This window comes from Hippocampus guttulatus, chromosome 3, assembly GCF_054856545.1.
Source record: "Hippocampus guttulatus isolate MCC_2025c chromosome 3, RoL_Hgut_1.0, whole genome shotgun sequence".
In the NCBI taxonomy this organism is placed as follows: Eukaryota; Metazoa; Chordata; class Actinopteri; order Syngnathiformes; family Syngnathidae; genus Hippocampus; species Hippocampus guttulatus.
The window spans coordinates 11,385,072-11,405,171 of record NC_141263.1 but is presented as its reverse complement, the minus strand read 5'-3'; the positions used below and the strand labels follow the sequence as shown (position 1 = coordinate 11,405,171).

At 40.4% G+C, this 20,100-nt stretch overlaps 1 protein-coding gene across 4 annotated transcripts in view; it reads left to right on the top strand.

Moving 5' to 3' along the window:
* The window catches only part of pde8a (phosphodiesterase 8A), a 62,498-nt gene that overhangs the window by 5,097 nt on the left and 37,301 nt on the right, over window positions 1-20,100 (top strand). The window contains exon 1 of one of the 4 annotated variants that reach the window (XM_086106748.1): window positions 14,381-14,497. The exons of 2 other annotated variants lie outside the window; for them this stretch is intronic. In XM_086106748.1, coding sequence (XP_085962874.1) covers window positions 14,483-14,497 — 15 coding nt within the window. In that variant the 5' untranslated portion in view covers window positions 14,381-14,482. Of the gene's footprint in view, window positions 1-14,380; window positions 14,498-20,100 lie in introns of those variants that run through there. One more of the 4 variants, XM_086106747.1, reaches the window with a different exon arrangement.

The window sequence follows — 20,100 nt, the reverse complement described above, 5'->3', positions numbered from 1 at the left end:
TTACCGCAAGACTAAATGTTAGCAGGTTAATTTTTAAAATATTTTCGGATGTACAACCAATTAAAAATCTAAAAGAGGTGCTAAACTTAACAGTAAAGCAGAATTGTGGCTACTTCCGCATTACTTCTCAGTCTGCCTGAGGTCCTTAACTATGTTTCTTTTTGTCAGTCTTGTGCTCCAGTGGTTAGCGCGTCGACCTCACAGTGCAGAGGTACTGAGTTCAATTCCAGCGCCGGCCTCCCTGTGCGGAGTTTGCATGTTCTCCGCGGGCCTGCGTGGGTTTTCTTTGGGTAATCCGTTTTCCTCCCACATTCCAAAAACAAAAACAGTGATTGAACACTTTAAAATGTCCCTTGGTGTGAGTGTGCCCATGGATGGTTGTTCGTCCCTGTGTGCCCTGCGATTGGCTGGCAACCGATTCAGGGTGTCCCCCGCCTACTGCCCAAAGACGGCTGGGATAGGCTCCAGGACCCCCTTGTGAAGATAAAGCGGATCGGAAAATGGATGGATGGATAGAATTGCAAACTCCTCATTTAAGTGTAAATAAAAACATGTAGACTGAATTGTACTAAAGGAAAAATGAATGGTTAATATCAATTACCGGTACGTACAATACCTGTTTTAATAGCTTGAAACCTGCAAACTAGGTTGTACTACTACAACTATCTTGTACAGAGAAAAAAAATCGTTACATGTCGCATGTTAACGTTTAAGAGTTAGCGAGTGACTTTTATGCTCTACAAACAACACATTCCCATGGCTTTGCTAACATTGTGAGCTGACTGAAATGCAAAATTAGCAAATAATGACACCTGAAGATGGGATTTCATCTTAGATGACAAATTTTTGAGCCTCTTGAGAAAGGAGTAGAAAGTACAGAAACTGTACCCGTTTCCAAATCTTGGAAGTACAAGTGAAAAAATAACAATGAAGCACAGACGCATGGAAATTAGAAAAAGCACAGTAATATTTCTACTTTGTTCCTTCCCACCACTGCCTCGCACAAGGATATCAAATTTGATTGAATCATGTGCCGTCTGTCCTTATACGCAAGTGGCAGAATCACTCACCCATACGTAGACTTTCCACCATGAAATCATCACATTTCTAAAAGTGATGACACATTTATCCATAAACTTTTTTAAATCACTCGCATATACAGTGCGTAACCAGGTATACATGTTGCTTTAAACAAACTGTAGTTTATCAAGAAGTGATTTGCATGTTTGCCTCACCGTGAAGAGTTTTTGGGTTCACAATTCAACTCAGGCCTGTGTAGAGTTTGACTGTTCTCCCTATGCTTGTTGGATTAATAACAGTTTCTGAATTGTTGATAAATATGAATGTGAGTAGGCAGAGTTGATTATCTGCATGCGCTCAAGGCTGACTGGCCACCAGTCGGGCGTTTACCCAGTCTCTCATCCATAGTCAGCTGGGATCAGCTCCAGCTCACCCGCGACCGTAATAACAGTGTCCATCGCAATGGAAAATGGACGGCGTGAGTCCCTAGAAGCGAACTTGTCAAATTGCTGGTGTACTTTAGGCTGGTAGATTGTGTAGATAACTGCAGTGAAAGTTACCAGTGCCACAATTTAGTCGCTTTTCAATATATGAGCTGTTATGGTTATTTTTTAAATTAGTATTATTTTGCACTGCAGCTTAAAGCTGGGCGATATGGCTGAAAAATGTATGTATGAAGTGGATAATAGCTGTCGATATCAATATATATTGATTTTTAAATTTTATTTTATTTATAATTTTTTTTGCTATTTAAAACAACAACATGCATGTTGGTCTTCTTTATGCAATATGGCTGCTGATATGGCTGTATTTTATTTTTTTTTAAATTATATTTTTAAGGTAATTTTGAAAGAAAAACATGTAATATTGAAGCCGCAAAAACTTGAAGTGCGAAGTGGTACAGATCACTGTACTCTGGACACTGAAATGAATCATATAATATAAAAATGATTACGGGACCGAGTAAGCCAAATATTTCCATACAAAGTGAGAGGAGGATTTTGTTTTGCGGTTGGCTCCATGGCAAGGCGTCTCGGACTTGCTGCGGAGCAGGTGGGCAAACACCCGCGGTTTCTCCAATGCTGGAGAATGACTGGAGGAGAATTCCACCTGAACACCGGCACGAGGCTGGGTTTCGATCCGACTGCGTGCCGCGGCAGCCGGTTGGTGTGGTGATGGTGGTTGTAGTGGTGGTGGAGACTGGGATCTCTCGCTGACCGATGCGTCACTCCACTTGATCCACCTCTGGGCACTTGCTGGCCTGCAAAAGGAGGAAATGTGGAGCAACATTTTCGGTCCAAGTACCATTCCAATATGACTTTCAGTTCATTGTGCGCATGGCTCGCTGTCAGCAACTTGTGTCCGCAATCCATCCCTTGGCTGATTCCATTCAGCGCAGTAAAGTCAGGACAGAAATTGTACATGAGTTGTGTTGTGCAACATGGGGTCATGCAGTTCCTGTATGCACAGTACACAAATATATTTTTTACATGTAAAGAATTATAATTCTATTGCCCACAGCATGCAGAATCCCAGGGCGGGGGTCAAGGTTTTCCTCCTGATTTATATATTTTATCGACCATTTCATTGAACAAATGTGATAGTGATATCGATCACGTGTCTATCACAATTCAAATTAATATTCAATTATTGCCCAGGCCTTCTGCTGGTCAAGTAAATTGGGGAAAACACGGATCGCAACGTTCACAATGCTCTTTCAGCTTTTTATAAAATGGGACAAACAGTCAAACGCACAGAACGAAAGGCCTAGCAAGGAACATAGAGCAACCGCTAAAGTGGTCTGTGTTGTAAAGTTGTTCTCATGCCACTCCATTAAGTAGCATCCCAGTTGTGTTAAACAAACATCGAGGGGAAGACACACTTGGGACAATCGCGCTCAGCTTTGCATCTGCAAAGTTGTGAAGAGTAACCGTGTGGATATTTGACTTTAATCCTGCTTGAAACATAAAGCATAAAGTGGACATTTGTGGTGATGGTTATGATTGTGACTTGCAGACGGTCCAAATGTAACACATGTAAATGATGTGACATCATCTTTAGGGAAACTTCTTAATGATTGACATTAAAAAGTATCCAGCAAGAAATGACACAATTGTTGTTTTCTGAAATTTTCCACTTGGCTGTCTTTCACTTTTGTGTGCGCGTTTGTGTATATACAGAAAACACACGTTTTCTGAATATACATATTGTTTGCATGCGTGCATATCTGTAGTCTGTTGAGAGCCACTGGGTAATTTTATTCCAGGGGAGGGCAAAGGCTTATCACGGTGATGAATTAATCCACTGTGCTCCTCGTAGGCAGGAAGCGGCGATGATATTAGGTTGGTTTTTTTTTTTTTGTGTTGCTTTCTCTCAATAGGTTGTCAAACATTGTGTTCTTGAGCAATATAAACTATTGTTTCCTTGACACCATTAAGTAAAGCATCCCTCTATCACTCTAGAAATCCCTCTGAAATTATTCAAAAGAAATGAATAAATAGTTGATGTAATTTCTATGAAATAATGCTGACTGAATGTTTTCAGAGATGAAGTAGGAACGCTACAGTTGTATGTTTCATGTATTATAAAATCATTTTTTCTTAATATGCACGTAGTTGTAATTGGCATTTTCATACTGTATTACATGTTCATGTTTTTACATCTATAAATGTTCATACTGTAATATACAGCGTAGTTGGCGGCCATTTTATTGGAAATGGTTACAAGCTGCAGCTGTAACAAAGCGCTTAACAAAACAGTGAACATAAATCAATATAAATATAAATATACTGCACTTTGGATGAAACGTTTTGCCTGAAAGTATACACTATTCTACATTTTGGGAGTAACATACAGCTCGAAGCAAGCACGCGTCATGCATCTTTACATGCACAATTTGCCTGCGAATGAGTTTTTAAAATTTATTTTATTCCAAATGATGTCATTCGATTGTCTCCCATTTCGTGAGAACAGGTGCTAAGGAACTCTTTAAAAAGAGCGATTTTAATGAGGTTAATGAGTTTTTTTTTAATGTTTAAATGATTCAAATTAAGTCAGTCTTTGTTTAACACGCACCTCCAATCCCAAACAGAGTCTGAAAAAGCTTGCATGCCATCAGTCAGGCCACCGCCCAAGTTTGCTTGCCCTGGTAAACAATCATTTCATATTAGGCTGGTTTTACACAGCAGATCTTAAGGCCACATTCTCTTTCAGAGGTTATCTCTGATTTACAGTATCAATGCATTTGGAGGGATATATCCGGTCTATCTCTGCCAACCATACACTGCTGTCACATTGGCAGAGTGACGGGCCTGATTTGGATCTGAATGTATCCCATTCCTTGATTTTTTTTTCCTCCTCCTTACACTCCCATGATGCATATACAAAGGAAGCCACATGGGAGAGAAAAACTGAAATTGGGTCAGTCGAACCACAAAGTCTAAATCCAGCCTGAAATGTGAAATCTCTGCCTCTCTACTGAACCATTTCCATCAGGTCAAACTATTACTTGAGGAAGGACTTTAGTGGCTCATTGTGTTTTATTTTAAACATTATCGTCAACTACAGTTTGACTCCATCCTCCCTTCCTGTCCGCTAGCCGGCTACTGGCCGTGCCATTTATCATCCATGGCACATCAGCTGAATGAGTCTTAGGAAATAAGTCGGCTTAGTTATGGCGCATGACGATCAGTGACTGCTGACATTGTCACTGAAAGCGATGTACTCAAAGGCAACCTGTTGACGCTGAGAATGAAGAACGTGGAAGTGCATTTCATGATTTATTTATTTATTTATTTTTATAATCTTGTATGTTATTGATGTACTAAGACAGGGGTGTCAAACTCATTTTTTGTCATGGGCCGCTTTGGGGTTATATCTTCCCTCGGTGGGCCGGTATGAAGGTGAAATTCAATTTCACTTGTACAACTCAACTATATTTACAGAGCACCGTTTTAAACAACCATCGCTGTACACAAAGTGCTGTACATGGAGTAAATATCGCAAATACAATGATGAAACAGTATATTAATAACAACAAATTGGTGAAGTTTTGAAATCAGTCAAATCATCTATAATAGTTTGTTCAATTATTGTTTGAGTGAATGTTAACTGGGTAACAAAATTGTCACAAAATCCTCGACATTATTTGTTATACATAAAAATTTGACATTTCGGTACTAATTTTAGCAAGGATCATGGAAGTTGAGGCGCGTGAATTGCTTTCGCGGGCCACATAAAATGATGTGGCGGGCCGGATCTGGCCCCCGGGCCTTGACTTTGACACTTGTGTACTAAGACTTAAGCTGATTGTGGTAACGCAATATAATACAATGGTGCCTTGAGATACGTGGACCCATCTTACGTAGTGTTTGAGATACAAGCCACCGTTTGCGATACATGTGCTGTATGGCGACTGTGAACTCAACAAAGGAGAACTGGAGGGTGTTTCATAAAACCTCTTTTGCTCGAAAGGTGAAATCTTAAGTTTTCTCCTGCGCTGGTTTTGTCAGGCGAATGTTGTCACAATCACTGTTTTTACTTTTTGCGTAAAACGTGGTTTGCACTGATTTCATTGTTGTTTACTGATAATGCCATTCAATGGAAAGGAGAATCCCCATTGTGTCTTAGAGTTTGATAAGAATGGATGATCTAAAGACTCGGACAACTGACACCCTCTGATCCCGATTTGCTTGTTCGCGTTTGGCAAGAAATGGAATACCGTTTTGACAGATGCCGTGTAGCCCAAGGGTTCGCATATTGAACATTTGTGAAAAATGTAACACATGTACTGTATTTCTTGGATTTTGTGTTCAATTTTTTGCTACAAAAACCTCAAGACCAATAGCCTTCAGGAAATATAAGTTGGGTTTTCATATATTTAACGATCTACGAGTATAAGATAAGACGATAAGATAAGAAAACCTTTATTTGTCTCACAATGGAGAAATTCGCATTAAAGGTACGTTTGTAAGGTAACGTAAAGTTACACAGACTTATGAGACTCGGAAGCTACATAAGAAGGAACCTTTGAAGGACCCAGCCCGCGAATGGTCCTTCGGAGGACACAATTTACGGATTTGGACACGGCTATGTATTGAATTGAACTGAAATTCTTCAGCAACGCAGCATTCCCAATCGTATTTTCTTTATTTTTTTGCAAAGAACGACGGTTTGGACCGTAATGATGACATCAGAAAGTGGTTGAGATATTATTGTGAATCCCACTGGTGTTTTAGGCAGGACATACCCCACTGCAATATGATTGGTTGCTGAAAAGAGGCAAGGATTCATAACAACATACAGTATTTCCGTCTGTCTGTTTTATATTGCCCTCAGGTGGCCAAGGCAGGCACACCCAAAAGAGCAGAATTTAATTTACACAGCGTGACAGAAACCGTTTAATTAATTAATTCATCTTCCGAACCGCTTTATCCTCACTAGGGTCGCGGGGGGCGCTGGAGCTACGGGCAGTAAGCGGGGGACACCCTGAACCGGTCGCCAGCCAATCGCAGGGCACACAGAGATGAACAACCATGCGCGCTTACACTCACACCTAGGGACAATTTAGAGTGTTCAATCAGCCTGCCATGCATGTTTTTGGAACGTGGGAGGAAACCGGAGTACCCGGAGAAAACCCACGCAGGCCCAGGGAGAACATGCAAACTCCACACAGGGAGGCCGGAGCTGGAATTGAACCTGGTACCTCTGCACTGTGAAGTCGACGTGCTAACCACTGGACTACCGGGCCGCCCCGTTTAATTCTTTTTCATTACCGGTAGTTTAATTATGTCAGGACTGTATGTTTTCATAAAGTACAAAATTATGGAGTGAGAGATTTTTTCCACATTGAATTCAACAGCAGTTTTTTTGGGGGGGGCAGGGGGGGGGGGGGTGCTTGAACGGATTAGTGAGGTTTCCATTAATTTCAACAGAAATAGATGGTTGGAGTTCAGACCGTGGTGACAGAACAAATTGTATCTCAAGGCACCTTTGTGCATTATTTTTGGAGCCTTTCCAAGAGAGACAGAAGGGCTCTTCCTTCTGAGAATATTCTCTTATGGCACGTTAGCCCAAGTGAGACTAACTTTTACCAAGAAGGCCACAGTTAACGCCTCGAAAACAATTTGTTTGTGTCATAAATTCAGCATTTGATAGCTTTCCTAGATTTAGAAAACATATGCATCAAAGGTCTACATGCCTACTGTGTGGTTAGATTCTGTGAAAAGAAGACTTAGCTCATTTCAAAGTTGCATTTTTTATATAGTGAGAATTGCCTTTCATGAATACTTCCGGTATTTATTCCAGACAAAGACCAATTGTGACACCTTTGCAATGAAGGTGTGTCTGACGTGGCAGCCAGGTATGATCAAGGACAATTTCAAACATATTGCATTTCTTGTCAACTCATATGACCTAAGTTTTAAGAGACTGCACCAATGAGTCATGATGCAGCACATTAGGAGGGGCCATTCATGCCAGTCAAAGAAAATCTAAACAAAGATGATCAACCATAATGAATAAGTGAAAAGAATAGTAATTGAAGACTTCCTCCTGGTACTTTGATGTGTTCATGCAAAGAAAATAGCGTTGTACTGTTTTTTCCAGTATGCTATAAACTCAACAAAACCAGAGTACAGTCAACCAATGCTGTACTGCAGTTCTTTTGCTACCCGATACATCGCAGAAAATCTTTTTTTGGTATGGGGTTATACTGCGAGTACCACATTGTGTCGCTGCATGCTAGACAGGACTGACGTCGACAAGAATGCATGCAGATGCAATGTATGCATCACAGATATTTAATGTTGCACCAAAACACTTCACTTTTGTTTGTTTGTTTGTTTCATATGAATGGACCTAGTAATTGGGACAGGGAAGTCATGTGCTCGAGCACAGCTAAGATGCCTCAAGGTTGTTGAGTGGTTTTGAAAAGTACAGCATGTACAGAACATGCCATCTCTGTTGCTTCAAAGTCCCAGTTCATCTGAGATTGATCACTCGTGGATTATGACAGTATGTCAGTGTCTCCGTTGGTGGGTTAAGTGCGTTTTCAGTCTTGACATGAGGGGAGCATGTGTAACACATTGCTTAAGCAACCGCCACATGAATGCAATCCTCTTGCTGGAGCGCTTTTTCTATTTGTATTATTTACCTAATTACATGCCTCCAGCAGTGTTTTCATATGGAGTAAGGAGAGGCTACATACCAGTAAAACTACAATCATCTCTTATATGGTCTGATGAAAATATTCAGAATATACTGTATGCCGTTGCAAGAAAAACTTACGTGAAACCTGGATAACTGTTTAAATTGGTTCTAAAATGTGATCTGATATTCATCCAACTCCCAGCAAAACAGACTTCTTAAGGAATACCGCACAAACACTCATACGTTTCAATTTTTTACTTGGCACAACATGGAAATGTCACAGTGCAGTATCTCAAATAGGGCTAGGTCAAGACTGGTCCACTCCAGAAGGCATATTTTCATCTCTTTAAGCCATTAATTCGATTTACTTCTTCCATTTGGGTCATTGTCATGTTGCATCACCCATTTTCCGTCTAAATTCCAATTAGTGGATATATGCCTTTAAATTCTGTTTCAAAATTTCTTTTGGAAATGTGGGAGTTTGCGTTCTGGTCCTGAGCTAGCAACACAGTCTCAAACCCGGATGCCTACGCCACTGTACTTCACATTTGGCATAACCACTACAGGTACTGTGCCTTGAGATACAGGTGTCCCAACCCCAAATTCCGAACTTTACGGGCCGTTGATCGTCCGATTAGTTATATGTGTGTGTGTGTGTGTGTGTGTGTGTGTGTGTGTGTGTGTGTGTGTGTGTGTGTGTGTGTGTGTGTGTGCGCGCGTGCGCGTGTGTCCATCTATCCATTTTCTGATTTCCATTTTCTTTGTTTATCCTCACAAAGGTTGCGGGGTGTGCTGGAGTCTATCCCACCTGTCTTTGGGCAGTAGGCGGGGGACACCCTGAATTGGTTGTCAGCCAATCGCAGGGCACACATCTACGTACAACCATCTGCGCTCACACAAACCTAGGGACAATTTCGAATGTTCCATTAACCTGCCATGCATGTTTTTGGAATGTGGGAGGAAACCAGAGTACCCGGAGAAAACCCACGCAGGCACAGGGAGAACATGCAAACTCCACACAGGAAGGCCAGAATCGAACCCTGCACTTCTACACTATGAGGCTCGACGCGCTAACCAGTCGACCACTAGGCCGTGCGTGTGTGTGTGTGTGCGTGTGTGTGTATATATATATATATATATATAATACCTAAATAGCCTCTGCTACCTCAATGCTAGCATACAATGGGTAACTCAATAGGTATATGGGCTAATACTTGGTAGCTATGGTGGCAGCATTGCCCACACTTTAAACATATCCGAACAAAAATGGCACAGAAAGATGTAGATAGACCGTATAATAATACGCACAGGCATGTGCTCTTTATCCTCTGCAAAGAACAATCAATATTCCTGCCATACCAAGAAGCTGAGAATGGAGCACAATGTGTATTGTGACAGAAATAGTTTAATTCTTTTTAAATGGTTTTTAATTTCCATTGCAGTATGTTTTTTTTAAATTTAATGATGTATTTTATTTTGCAGTGCTATTTGTTTTTCATTAAAATAACTTTCAAAATTCTAGATTTTTTTGAGAGGCTGGAACAGACTAATGGGTAAAGTTTTTTTTTGGAGATATGAGTGTTTTAAGTTACAAGCAAAGTGACGGATCGAATTAAACTCGTTTCTCAAGGCACTGTTGAACTGCTAAAAACGCACAAAAGTTGAGGTCATGACTAAATGCCTTCATGGAGCCCCAAAGCACTAAGGAAAGCTTTGTACAACACAGCACTTTATCTTGGATGACACTTTCCTTGGCAAGATTTTCAAAGTTCTACACGTTTAGATTTAGTTTTTTCATCATGAATCCAATGGACATTCATTAATAAAATTGGCAGCTGATCTGAGGCAAATTTGCCGTGGAAAAACTCCAGAGGACTCAACTTCATTTTTACAGCCTTTCTCCACTTAAATAGGAACTAAGCAGAAAAGAATGTCAGTCACTGGATCTGCAGTGCATCCGGAAAGTATTCACATCCTTTTGCTTTTTCCACATTTTATGTTGCAGCCTCACCCCTAAAATGGAAGAAATTCATTTTTTTCCCTCAAATTCGACACACAACACCCCATAATGACAAAGTGTAGAAAGTCCTTTGCAAATGAATCAACAATTCCAAAAACAACACATACTTTGTTGATGCACCGTTGGCAGTAATTACAACCTCAAGTCTTTATGAATATGATGCCAGAAGCTTGGCCCACCTATCTTTGGGCAGTTTTGCCCATTCCTCTTTACAGCACCTCTCCAGCTCCATCAGGTTGGATGGGGAGTGTCGGTGGACATCCATTTTCAGATCGCTCCAGTCTAGAGATATTTGATCGGATTCAAGTCGGGGCTCGAGCTGGACCACTCAGGGACACTCACATAGTTGTCCTGAAGCCACACCTTCATTGTTTTGGCTGTGTGCTTCGGGTCGGTGTCCTGCTGGAAAGTAAACTTTTAGCCCAGTCTGATGTCCGGGACACTCCAGACTCTCACTCGAGTCCTGACTCAACCCATTTTTTATTGTCTTGGACTTGACTCCGACTTGGCCATTGGACTCGCAAAATATTCTCATCATCTCGACTATGTTTTTATTCCTCAAAATGACGTTGTCCTTTAAAAGGAACTTGAGCTAGTTTTTTAGATCATCATCAAAATCAAAGCAGGCGGTTGTGTCATAGCAGCCAACAGCGGGTTTATACAATTTGGCTTTACCAACCATCGAGAACTGGCATCAGTCAGCCACAATGTCTTCAAAATAAAAAAAGAAAAAACAAAACATGAAGCTGCAAATTTTGTAAGAAGACAATTACGGAGGGTGGCACAGTGATTGACTGCTAAGCTCATCCGCCTCACAGTGCAAAGGTGCATGTTTCAATTCCTGTGTGGAGTTTGCATGTACTCCCCGTGGCTGCGTGGGTTTTCTCCAGGTAATCCAGTTTCCTCCCATATTCCAAAAACATGCATGGTAGCTTAATGGAGCACTCCAAATTGTCCCTCGGTGTGACTGTAAGTGTGAATGGTCTTTGTGTGTCCTGCGATTGGCTGGCAACCAGTTCAGGGTGCACCCCGCCTACTGTCCGATGATGGCTGGGATAGGCTCCTGCATCCCCGTTGTGAGGATAAAATGGTTTGGATAATGAATGAATGGATGGACGGATGGAAAATTTCAGACACATACGCCACCACATAGAACTCTGTTCGATACTTGCAGTGTAATCACAAAAAGAGGCAATTTTTTCTGCAAACACAGTTAAAAATGCAAAGGTTCCCATGCCATCTAAGAAGAGTGTTGAGCATGATGAAATTAGACTACAATTAATGTTGTGGGAACCTCTCAAGGATGATCGGTGGAAACATCATGCACCTGTATAAATTTTGAGCTTGGTGGTAAAGGCTGCGAATATTTATGTACAGCACATGTGATTTCTCAGTTTTGTTTGTTTTTAAATACATTTGCAAAAAAAATGCCCCCCAAACCTTTTTCACGTTGACACTATGGGGTGTTGTGTAGAATTTTGCAAAAAAAAAAAAAATAGTTTTTTTTTTTTTTTTTTGAATGAGCCTTGAGCATAAAATGCGAATACTTTCTGGATGCACTGCAAGTGAACAGGCCCACATCTTATTGGCTGAATTGAAGACACTCAATTACCTTCTCGGGCTTTTCTTAAGCCGAGAGTGGGTGTCTCCTTGCTTATGTGAATGGCTACGGCGACGATCAGAGGAACTAAAAGTATTCACGTTGTGTACTTACAGTGAGTAAAATTACAGATACTTGTCGGAAAAAAAAAGATCTTATTCAGAAATTGTATGTGAATGCAATGATCTGATCAGATACGTCATAAGTACAAGCATAGACAAAGTCACCGGTGGCATCTTTCAGCCGTAGCAATCCTGGCCGTAGGGGAGTCTGCAATCCGATGATGTCATTGTGTAGTGAGAGTGTCCGTGTGGGGACTAGAAGGACAGGGGAGGGGAGGCGGGTCGGGGATGTGGACGCCTCACACAAACACCGGACTTCGGTGTGGGAGACTGCTGTTCATTTCCTGTTTGAAAGTCCCAGGCAAGACAGTGTTGTAAAAGCCGTCATTGTTCCCGAACCTTTGCAAAAGGGTTGATTTTGTATTTCTGTGTTCAAATTATTATTTTTTTTTTATAATGGCTCATTAGCATCATTTTCGGAACAGCATAAAGTGACTGAGGCAAGTATGCCATTAGGCTACATTAGTTTGATTTGTCGGCAGAAAGCATGTTTGTGGGATTTTAATGTGGCACACAGCATCTGTCTTGGACCTTGAGTTGCCACAAATGAGATGTCGCAATCAGAGTTACTGAATCACATGATCGGCACATCCAGCATTTGCATTGAATTATAAATTGCACATTAGCAGGCACACCGTACACGTATGATACCATATTTCAACCATTGGCTACTTTAAGACAGCAGATCAGTGGAAACTCTGCATCTGCAGGTGTTTTTTGAAAACATATAGCATGCTTAAAGGAAAGCGTAGCAATGAATCATTTGTTTCAAACAATCCTTCATGCTACAATTATGATGAAACCCATGTTTTTATTGTACCTTTGTCCCAAAACAACCAACAAATGAGAACGAGCAAGACAAAAAAAACCTTGGCAAAACTAAAACAGCATCTCCCCATTCATTCCATTGTCTTCTTTCAGCTTTGTTGTTTGACAAAATAAATGAAAGAAAACCACCTAACAAATAGCTCCACGTACATGTTACCTTGTTTTCTTTGAGTTTTGCTTTTTCTGCCAATTCACATGATCCTTCTCGGTGCTCGAACACAATTTGCATTGCTAAATACGGTTTGCCAAATATTCAGCAAAGGCCTGTTGTGTTGCTAGTTTTACTTTACTTTCCCATTCACTTCATCGATGTCAGCATCTTTCCAGCAAGATTGTTTCCAGCTATACTAGAATGTAATCTTTTGTACGACACTGTCAATACACGTTATTTATATTGTTTAACTTCAGATGGTCGGAAAAGTCTCACTGAATGTACGGGAAGTATTTCAATTAGGCTGATGCAGATTCTGGTAATTGGCAGAAAAATATTCCAGTCACTGATTAATTTGCTGATTAATATCGGAAATAAAATAACACGCCCATAGTAACAAAGATAGGAATTGCATGCAGAACATTGGACTGAATCTGAATATTTTATTTTTTCACAAATGTATACTATAATGGCAAGCATCAGCCGATTTCCTGCCAATTTGAAAAATGCTAATTTCAATACAGACTCAGGCTCTCAATAACTGCCTCTTATTTGCACTGACCCAAATAGATGACTGATTGATCAGTTATTATTTTTGGATCAACTTTTTAGTTTATGCTCTCAAATAATAACAGACTTTGAAATGCTTGCTTGCACCGAAAATATCAAATTTCTGTTCTATTTAGTGGTCTGTCAGTGTTCGTAGATAAAAACGTACTTTGGGTCAAATTTTATTTGAACTTTGATTTTCACTGAACTGATACTTACCGCAAGAATGGGCAACTGGCCGCCTCACTTTGTGTGGCCCCTTTGAATTATTATTTTTTTAATTCTTCCCAAAACGCCGATTAACTTCACTTTTCAGCACAACACATTCGCATTTAATCTTCAAGAGCTGTTTGTTTACAATGATTTATTTAGCTACAAACTTTTATGTAACTCGGAGTACATTTTAATTGAATTTTAATTTCATGTGGGTCATGGTGGTGGTAATTGCTAATTGGAAAATAACTATTTTTTTTTTTTTTTGAAGTGGTACTTGGTGTGAACAAAAATTAAAGAACCGCTGCTGTAATGGATACATAACGGATGTGTAATTTCTCTGTGTGCATTGGCAGAACTTTTCTCCGTCACTTGACTGACACAACATGTCTGCGTGTGCATCCCTGGGTGCGAGTGTGTCAAGTGTGTTTGTGTGCCAAGATCCGAGCCGGCACCGCCGCTCATGTCACTCACTGATCCCTCATGCAACGGTGACATCAGTGCCCCTGTTTTAGCAGTGAACAAGAGGGGGGGAGAGTCCAGAGATTATATAATGCTTTTTCTTGCTCAGCCCTCCTCTGATATTGTCAAAAGCAACCAAGTTGGAGAGGTGGAGCCACGTAAAGTTGCACATAGAGGGGGGGCTGGCGTGACCAAAGTGGGCGTATTGTTAATGCTAATCCCCTCCTCAGCCCGCAGTGCCAGGGGAGGTAATAAAGACAGTTGGATATGACTCTGGCAACACAATCAAAGTCAGTGAAGAATTCTCTTTTTTTTTAAGCTTGCAGTCTTGATGACATGGTGGACAGGAGGAGGAGGAGCCTGCTGCAATGGAAAGGTTCCTGGTAAGATTACAGTAAAGTCTTGTGTCACTGGGTCGGCCAGCGCCCCACTTAGACGTTGTCAAGCTTCTTTACCTTGTCCTTTGGCGTTATTGATTGACCTTTGACCTTAAATAGAATGCGAGGAAGGAGAAAGCTGATTGCAGGCGCCCGATGCTCGAGTGGTCTGTGATTCGCAAAATCCATTGACGCTTTCCTGCAGTCTCGAGGTGGAGAAGAACAAATTTGGCATGTTTGCTCAATTAGCAATACATGCTAAATTTGGGTTTTGAGAGGGAACACTCGAAAGTTGTGCTTTGTTTTTCCAGAGAAATGTGCTGTGTTGTGAAGAGAAAGAAATGCAAAGTGAAGCTGTCCATAAAATTGGACTCTGGTGATGCTGTGGGCAGATTTACTGTAGAAGAGGAGGTTTTAGTAAGGGGCTGCTCCCGAGCCCTGCATGGCTTAGGCTTGTCCAGGTCTTACAGGGATTTCACAGTAATCTGGATAAGGACGGAAATACCTTGAAGGTGAACATTGGAGAAAGTGTTCTGCTTCTTGTGCATCTGTCTTCTGTTCAGCTAACAACGCAGATTCTGCGAGTGAATCCTCATATTTGCTTTTAAGTCCCTGTAAATAGCACCGTGACAAGTGGTCACCATCTTTGTGGAATTTTCTTCAAATGACTCTAAAATCCTTCATGACAAATACATTTCCGAAAAGCAATTGATTACTAAGGTAAATCTACTACGCACACTGTTAGGTTTCATTTGTTTTTAGGGTATATGGCATGTAAATAAATGGCTTTATTGAATGTCATGGTAGAAAAAACAAAAAGGCGCTGGGGATATGTTGTAAAATAATCAGGATGGACTGTTTTACATGAAGGTTTGAAAGAATTAGTTTCGACGAAAGCAGACAAAAACCCAAAAGGCCATTCAAAAAATAACAAAAAATGCCCCCCAAAAACATTTCTCCTCATCCAATTTTTCAAAATTCTTCATGCCTTGTACTCGGGTTGAAGCGGCCATTCCTAACAGACTCCGAATTGACAGACAGTCATTTTTGGAAAATCTTTCACGTCGTTACTGTGAAGTGAATTCTGAAATGTCTGAAGATGACTGTTAAAGACGTGCAAATACTGGGGACTTCGTTCTGAATTGTATAGCTTTAGCGTCACTGTTTTGCAGTTTTCCTGTTTTTATTTAAATTCCCAAGTGAGGATGTGATGCTGCAGTTGAGACCACCAATTAAGAGCAAGCCCACAAGTGGAGATAACCTACGCCCTTTATTCGTGTGTTGGAAAGCACAGCGATGACCCGATGGGAGATGTTCCAACATAGGCTTTCACTGAATACATTTTCTCAGCTCAAACATGTTGGGAAGTGGAGGCCTAAAATGCTTGACAGTCTGGCATTCAGTTTTCAGTGGGGTGTGGTTTCACATATTTAGCAGACACGCTCACAGCATTGAAGAATGCAGACAAGGGCTTGATTTTTCATGATTTTTTTAAAGCTTTATTCTGCATACTTTTGTGTTTTAGTTTAGTTTTTTGTTGTTGTTGTTTTTAACATTTCAAATTTGGCAAGGTCGTGAACAACAACAATCTTCTCCATGCTTTGCCAAATTTAGAAGACCTGTTTATTTTCACTTTAAAAGCACTTTTAAAGCATTTATTGTCGCCTACTTTGTATTTGTAGTCGGTCTTGTTTGTAAACTTTTTGGGGCTTTCCAAATTATATGAATTACATTCCACGGGCATCTGAGTAATTATTCAAGGAAATTGCATTACAGAAATTTGAACAATGGAAGCACCGAATGGTGGTTTCATATTGGTTTGTCTGTTTTTCCAAATCTTTCCAAAACTTGATTGAACTCGATTGTCCTGCCAGCCTGGCAACAATTATTGCAGTGGCGCATTTTCTCACCAACACTAGTACCTGCAGGACATGGTTGTTGAATTAAAGCCAATAGCACAGACGAGTTGGGACAACCAAATTGCAGTCATGTGTGTGACCCCATTAATGCTTCATTATTCACTTGAAAGCACCCTAAAATTCCTCCTCACTTGTACTCAAATGCAGCAAGCGCGCATGCTTTTGTGTTCCCGTGTTCCATGTTCATGGAGCGTCTGTGGCGCTTCTCGTGTCCCTGTAGGCTAGGGGGTGGGGGCTCTGATCACAGTCTCTGAGCCCCCAATACTCGGCCCATATCCCGGGCCTCAGCTGCTCACATACACACTGGCGCCACTATGGGCACAGGGTATGCAGGCTGGCGTATAGACAGTATCACAAACCCAGGGCGAACTTTAATGTCACGGACAATGTATACAAGAGGCAGTCACACTGCTTAGATTACACCACAAACACTGTGCGTAGACTCTTGCACTCAGGATAACCACATGCAGGTGCTTGACATTTTTCTTGTCGTTTATTCGGTCAGATCAACAGTCTGTAATCTAAATTGCTGAAATTTTCAGAGTTGTAAATTTTCCATGTGTGTGTGTGTGTGTGTTCGTATATACTGTATAGTGCATGTGTACGTGGTACAACATGCGTTAATGTGCAAATTCTAATGTCCAAATTTTCATGAGCTTTCATGCATGTTTCAGCCCTCACAGTTGTTTGGATTGTTTTTCCACTCTCGATAGAGCTACTTTTTTTTTTTCTGTTGAAATAGGGATCTCGCAGTGGTCATTTCTCAGGCCCGAATAAATACAGCAACAATTCATAATTTATTTAAAAAAACATTCATGTGATGAGTTCAATTATATCAATAATTTTTATTTATAATATTTTTTATATAAATTATTTATATAAAATAATTTTTATATAAATCATTTTCATTGCAATGAGTCCATTACAAAGCAAGTACATCTTTTCTTACTTTTAGCTCCATGATGGCGGAAAAATATGTCTACACCACCACAAACTACAACTGCAATAAATTTAAAGTTCCTGAAATTTCCCGAAACGTTCCCAACCTATTGCAACCGCACTAATCAGACAGTTGTCTGATCTGAAGCTATTCACTGAGAGGAAACTTGCCAATTTTCTGCAAGCTTGTATTTTAAAGCTTCAGATGTCATTCAAGGTCATTCAGAATTGAAGTCCTGGCCAAGTTCAGTCTTCTGTGCAAGTGTGTTTATCTTCATGTATGCTTGAAATGGGCCGCTATCTGGTGAGGGCAGAGCGATGTCACCAAACACAGAATAAAGGTCATCGCTGGCTCTGCCCAAAATACACCCTATGTGTATGTAAACATGTCTGCTTTTGTGTGACTGCTTAGCTGTTGCCATACTGGGAACAGACAATCGTGCCACTGGAAAACAGTCGCACTTTAATACATATACTACTGTTTAAAATTTGGGTGGTCACCGAGCTTATTGCATGTTTTCTGTGAAAACACAATGTACAAAAATCTGTGTTTTTTTTAACCACATTAACCATGTCAAGAGACATGATTAATTTAATGCTATCTTCATTGAAAAAAACAAAACAAACGTCTCTCTAAAAAAAAAAAAAATCCTTAGGTGACCCCAGAACTTTTTGCGGTGGTGTTTTATAAACAGTGGACATAAAAATTTAAAAAAAGTCGACACATAACCATTTAAACTACTGGTTATTGTGATATTAAAACATTGAGACCAGGGTAATTAATTTCAAAAATGTTCCCACTATTACAGCTCAGTTGGAAAAAGAAAAATAATAAATATTAATTTCAAAGAGGGGAAGTAAAAATGAACAATTGAGATGATGTGGTTGCATAAGTGTGCCCACCCTCTAATAACTGATGTGACTGTGTTCAGTATCACATTCAAATTTATGTTAATGTGTTGCTGGTTAGCCACAAATAAAGTTCAGCTGTTCTAGTAGGCTTTTCGTGACTTTTTTTTCTTCCCTAGCATATGCCTGAAGGTTTTGGTCTAAAACGGACTTGTATTTCAAGCTATTGTGGGTGGATCTTTAACACGATAAGCGGGGTTTCATTTTTGTACTGTAACAAACCATTTCAGTGGGCTTGTTGTTCCGCTCTTCTACAGTCAAGCAGCGTTGGTAAGAGGGGTAGACATAAAAACACAAAGCCAAAAAAAAAACAACAAAGATTCCAAGGACTAAGTGAGCCACAGTGACCTAGTTTCCCCTCAGCCAGGCCTGTGACTCACCTCAAGTCTTCTGCCTGGCTGCATGGAGGTCGCCATGTAAACGACGTCCATTGTTGCCCTCAAACTGCATATGCCAAAGTTGTTAGATGCAAATCTACAAAGAGTAACTGTATACTCTACTTGTCTGTCTAAATTAGAAACAATATTACACATTTTTTAAATTCTTTCCGATCCATGCAGCATGTTCTGAAGAATGCAGTCTGCCCATTGATGAGGTCGATGGTCAGGGCTGTATGCTGGCTCTCAGCTGGGCTGGAGCATAGCCAGTATAAGAGACAAGCACCTTTTTGCTGTTTGCAAACTGGATGCTTAGCTCTTAAGGACTTTAGTAGGGTTCTGCTTGTCATGTAGACTTGGAGTCAAAGTGTTTTATTAATTTAATAACGGCCTCGTGTCCTGCTAACAAGCATAAACAAACAGGGTGAAAAACTCCTGATAGCCAAGGGAGGTGGTTATTGTCACCTGTGTGATTTTGTTTATTAAATAATCAGGTCAATAATCAGGCCAGTTGAGTAGATCTATACTGTACATGTTTAACCACATACTGTACATTTTGTATTTACTTTATGCTAACAGTGTAGGAGAAACATTTTTTTTTTGGTTGTTGTCATCGACTGTAGAGAGATGAAAGTGGAGTAAAACTCAATGTATCAATGACTTCATTGAAGTTTGTTCAGCACGGCGTTTTTTTTTGCACCACAAAGTCGTTAAAGACATACAGTATTTCGACTGACAGTCATCTCAAGACTGGAAATTGTGGTTAGACTACCGGTACTTGATATTAAACATAACTCTGTTTCACAGTTTCACTTTCACTTTTTCTTATATGGTATTTGACAGTAGAATGGAATGTTATGACAAAGGAAGACAAGAAGCTGGATTAGTGGTTAATCAACTTCCAGCTTTAAATGACAATGCAGAGTAAGAAGGTCAAGTTTTTGACTAATGGGTTCAACTTTCTGATGTTAATAGTCTGTATTTACAGTACTTACAAAAAGTGTGCAACGTTTACCTTTTGGAGTGCAATTTCATGCACTAGAACCTTGACAAGTCAACATAGAGGAAGGTGATTTTCTTTCAACTTTTGAATGCACTTGTACAACTGTTCAATGTTCATTCATGAAGATTTCCAAGAATGCCCACCTCTATGCCTTTCTGTGACTCTTCCAGTAATATATCTCTGTTGTAACTTGCTAACAACACACCAAGCTCAGTATCCCCTCCCCCTCTGAGAACATCCTGTTTGAAGCCTCACAATGGCGAGGTAACAATCATTTGTGAGGTGCCGTCATGGTCTCATGATGTCCAAACGTGAACAGCATGATGAAAAGAGCTGTTGGATCAAACACCTTTTGTAAATTTAGCCATTCCCGCTCCTTGTTGGAGAACAGCAAGTAGTGCAAAAAGTACTGAAACTTTGAGCAGTTGGACATGCTTTCAAAGGTTTAGAGGTCCCATTGGG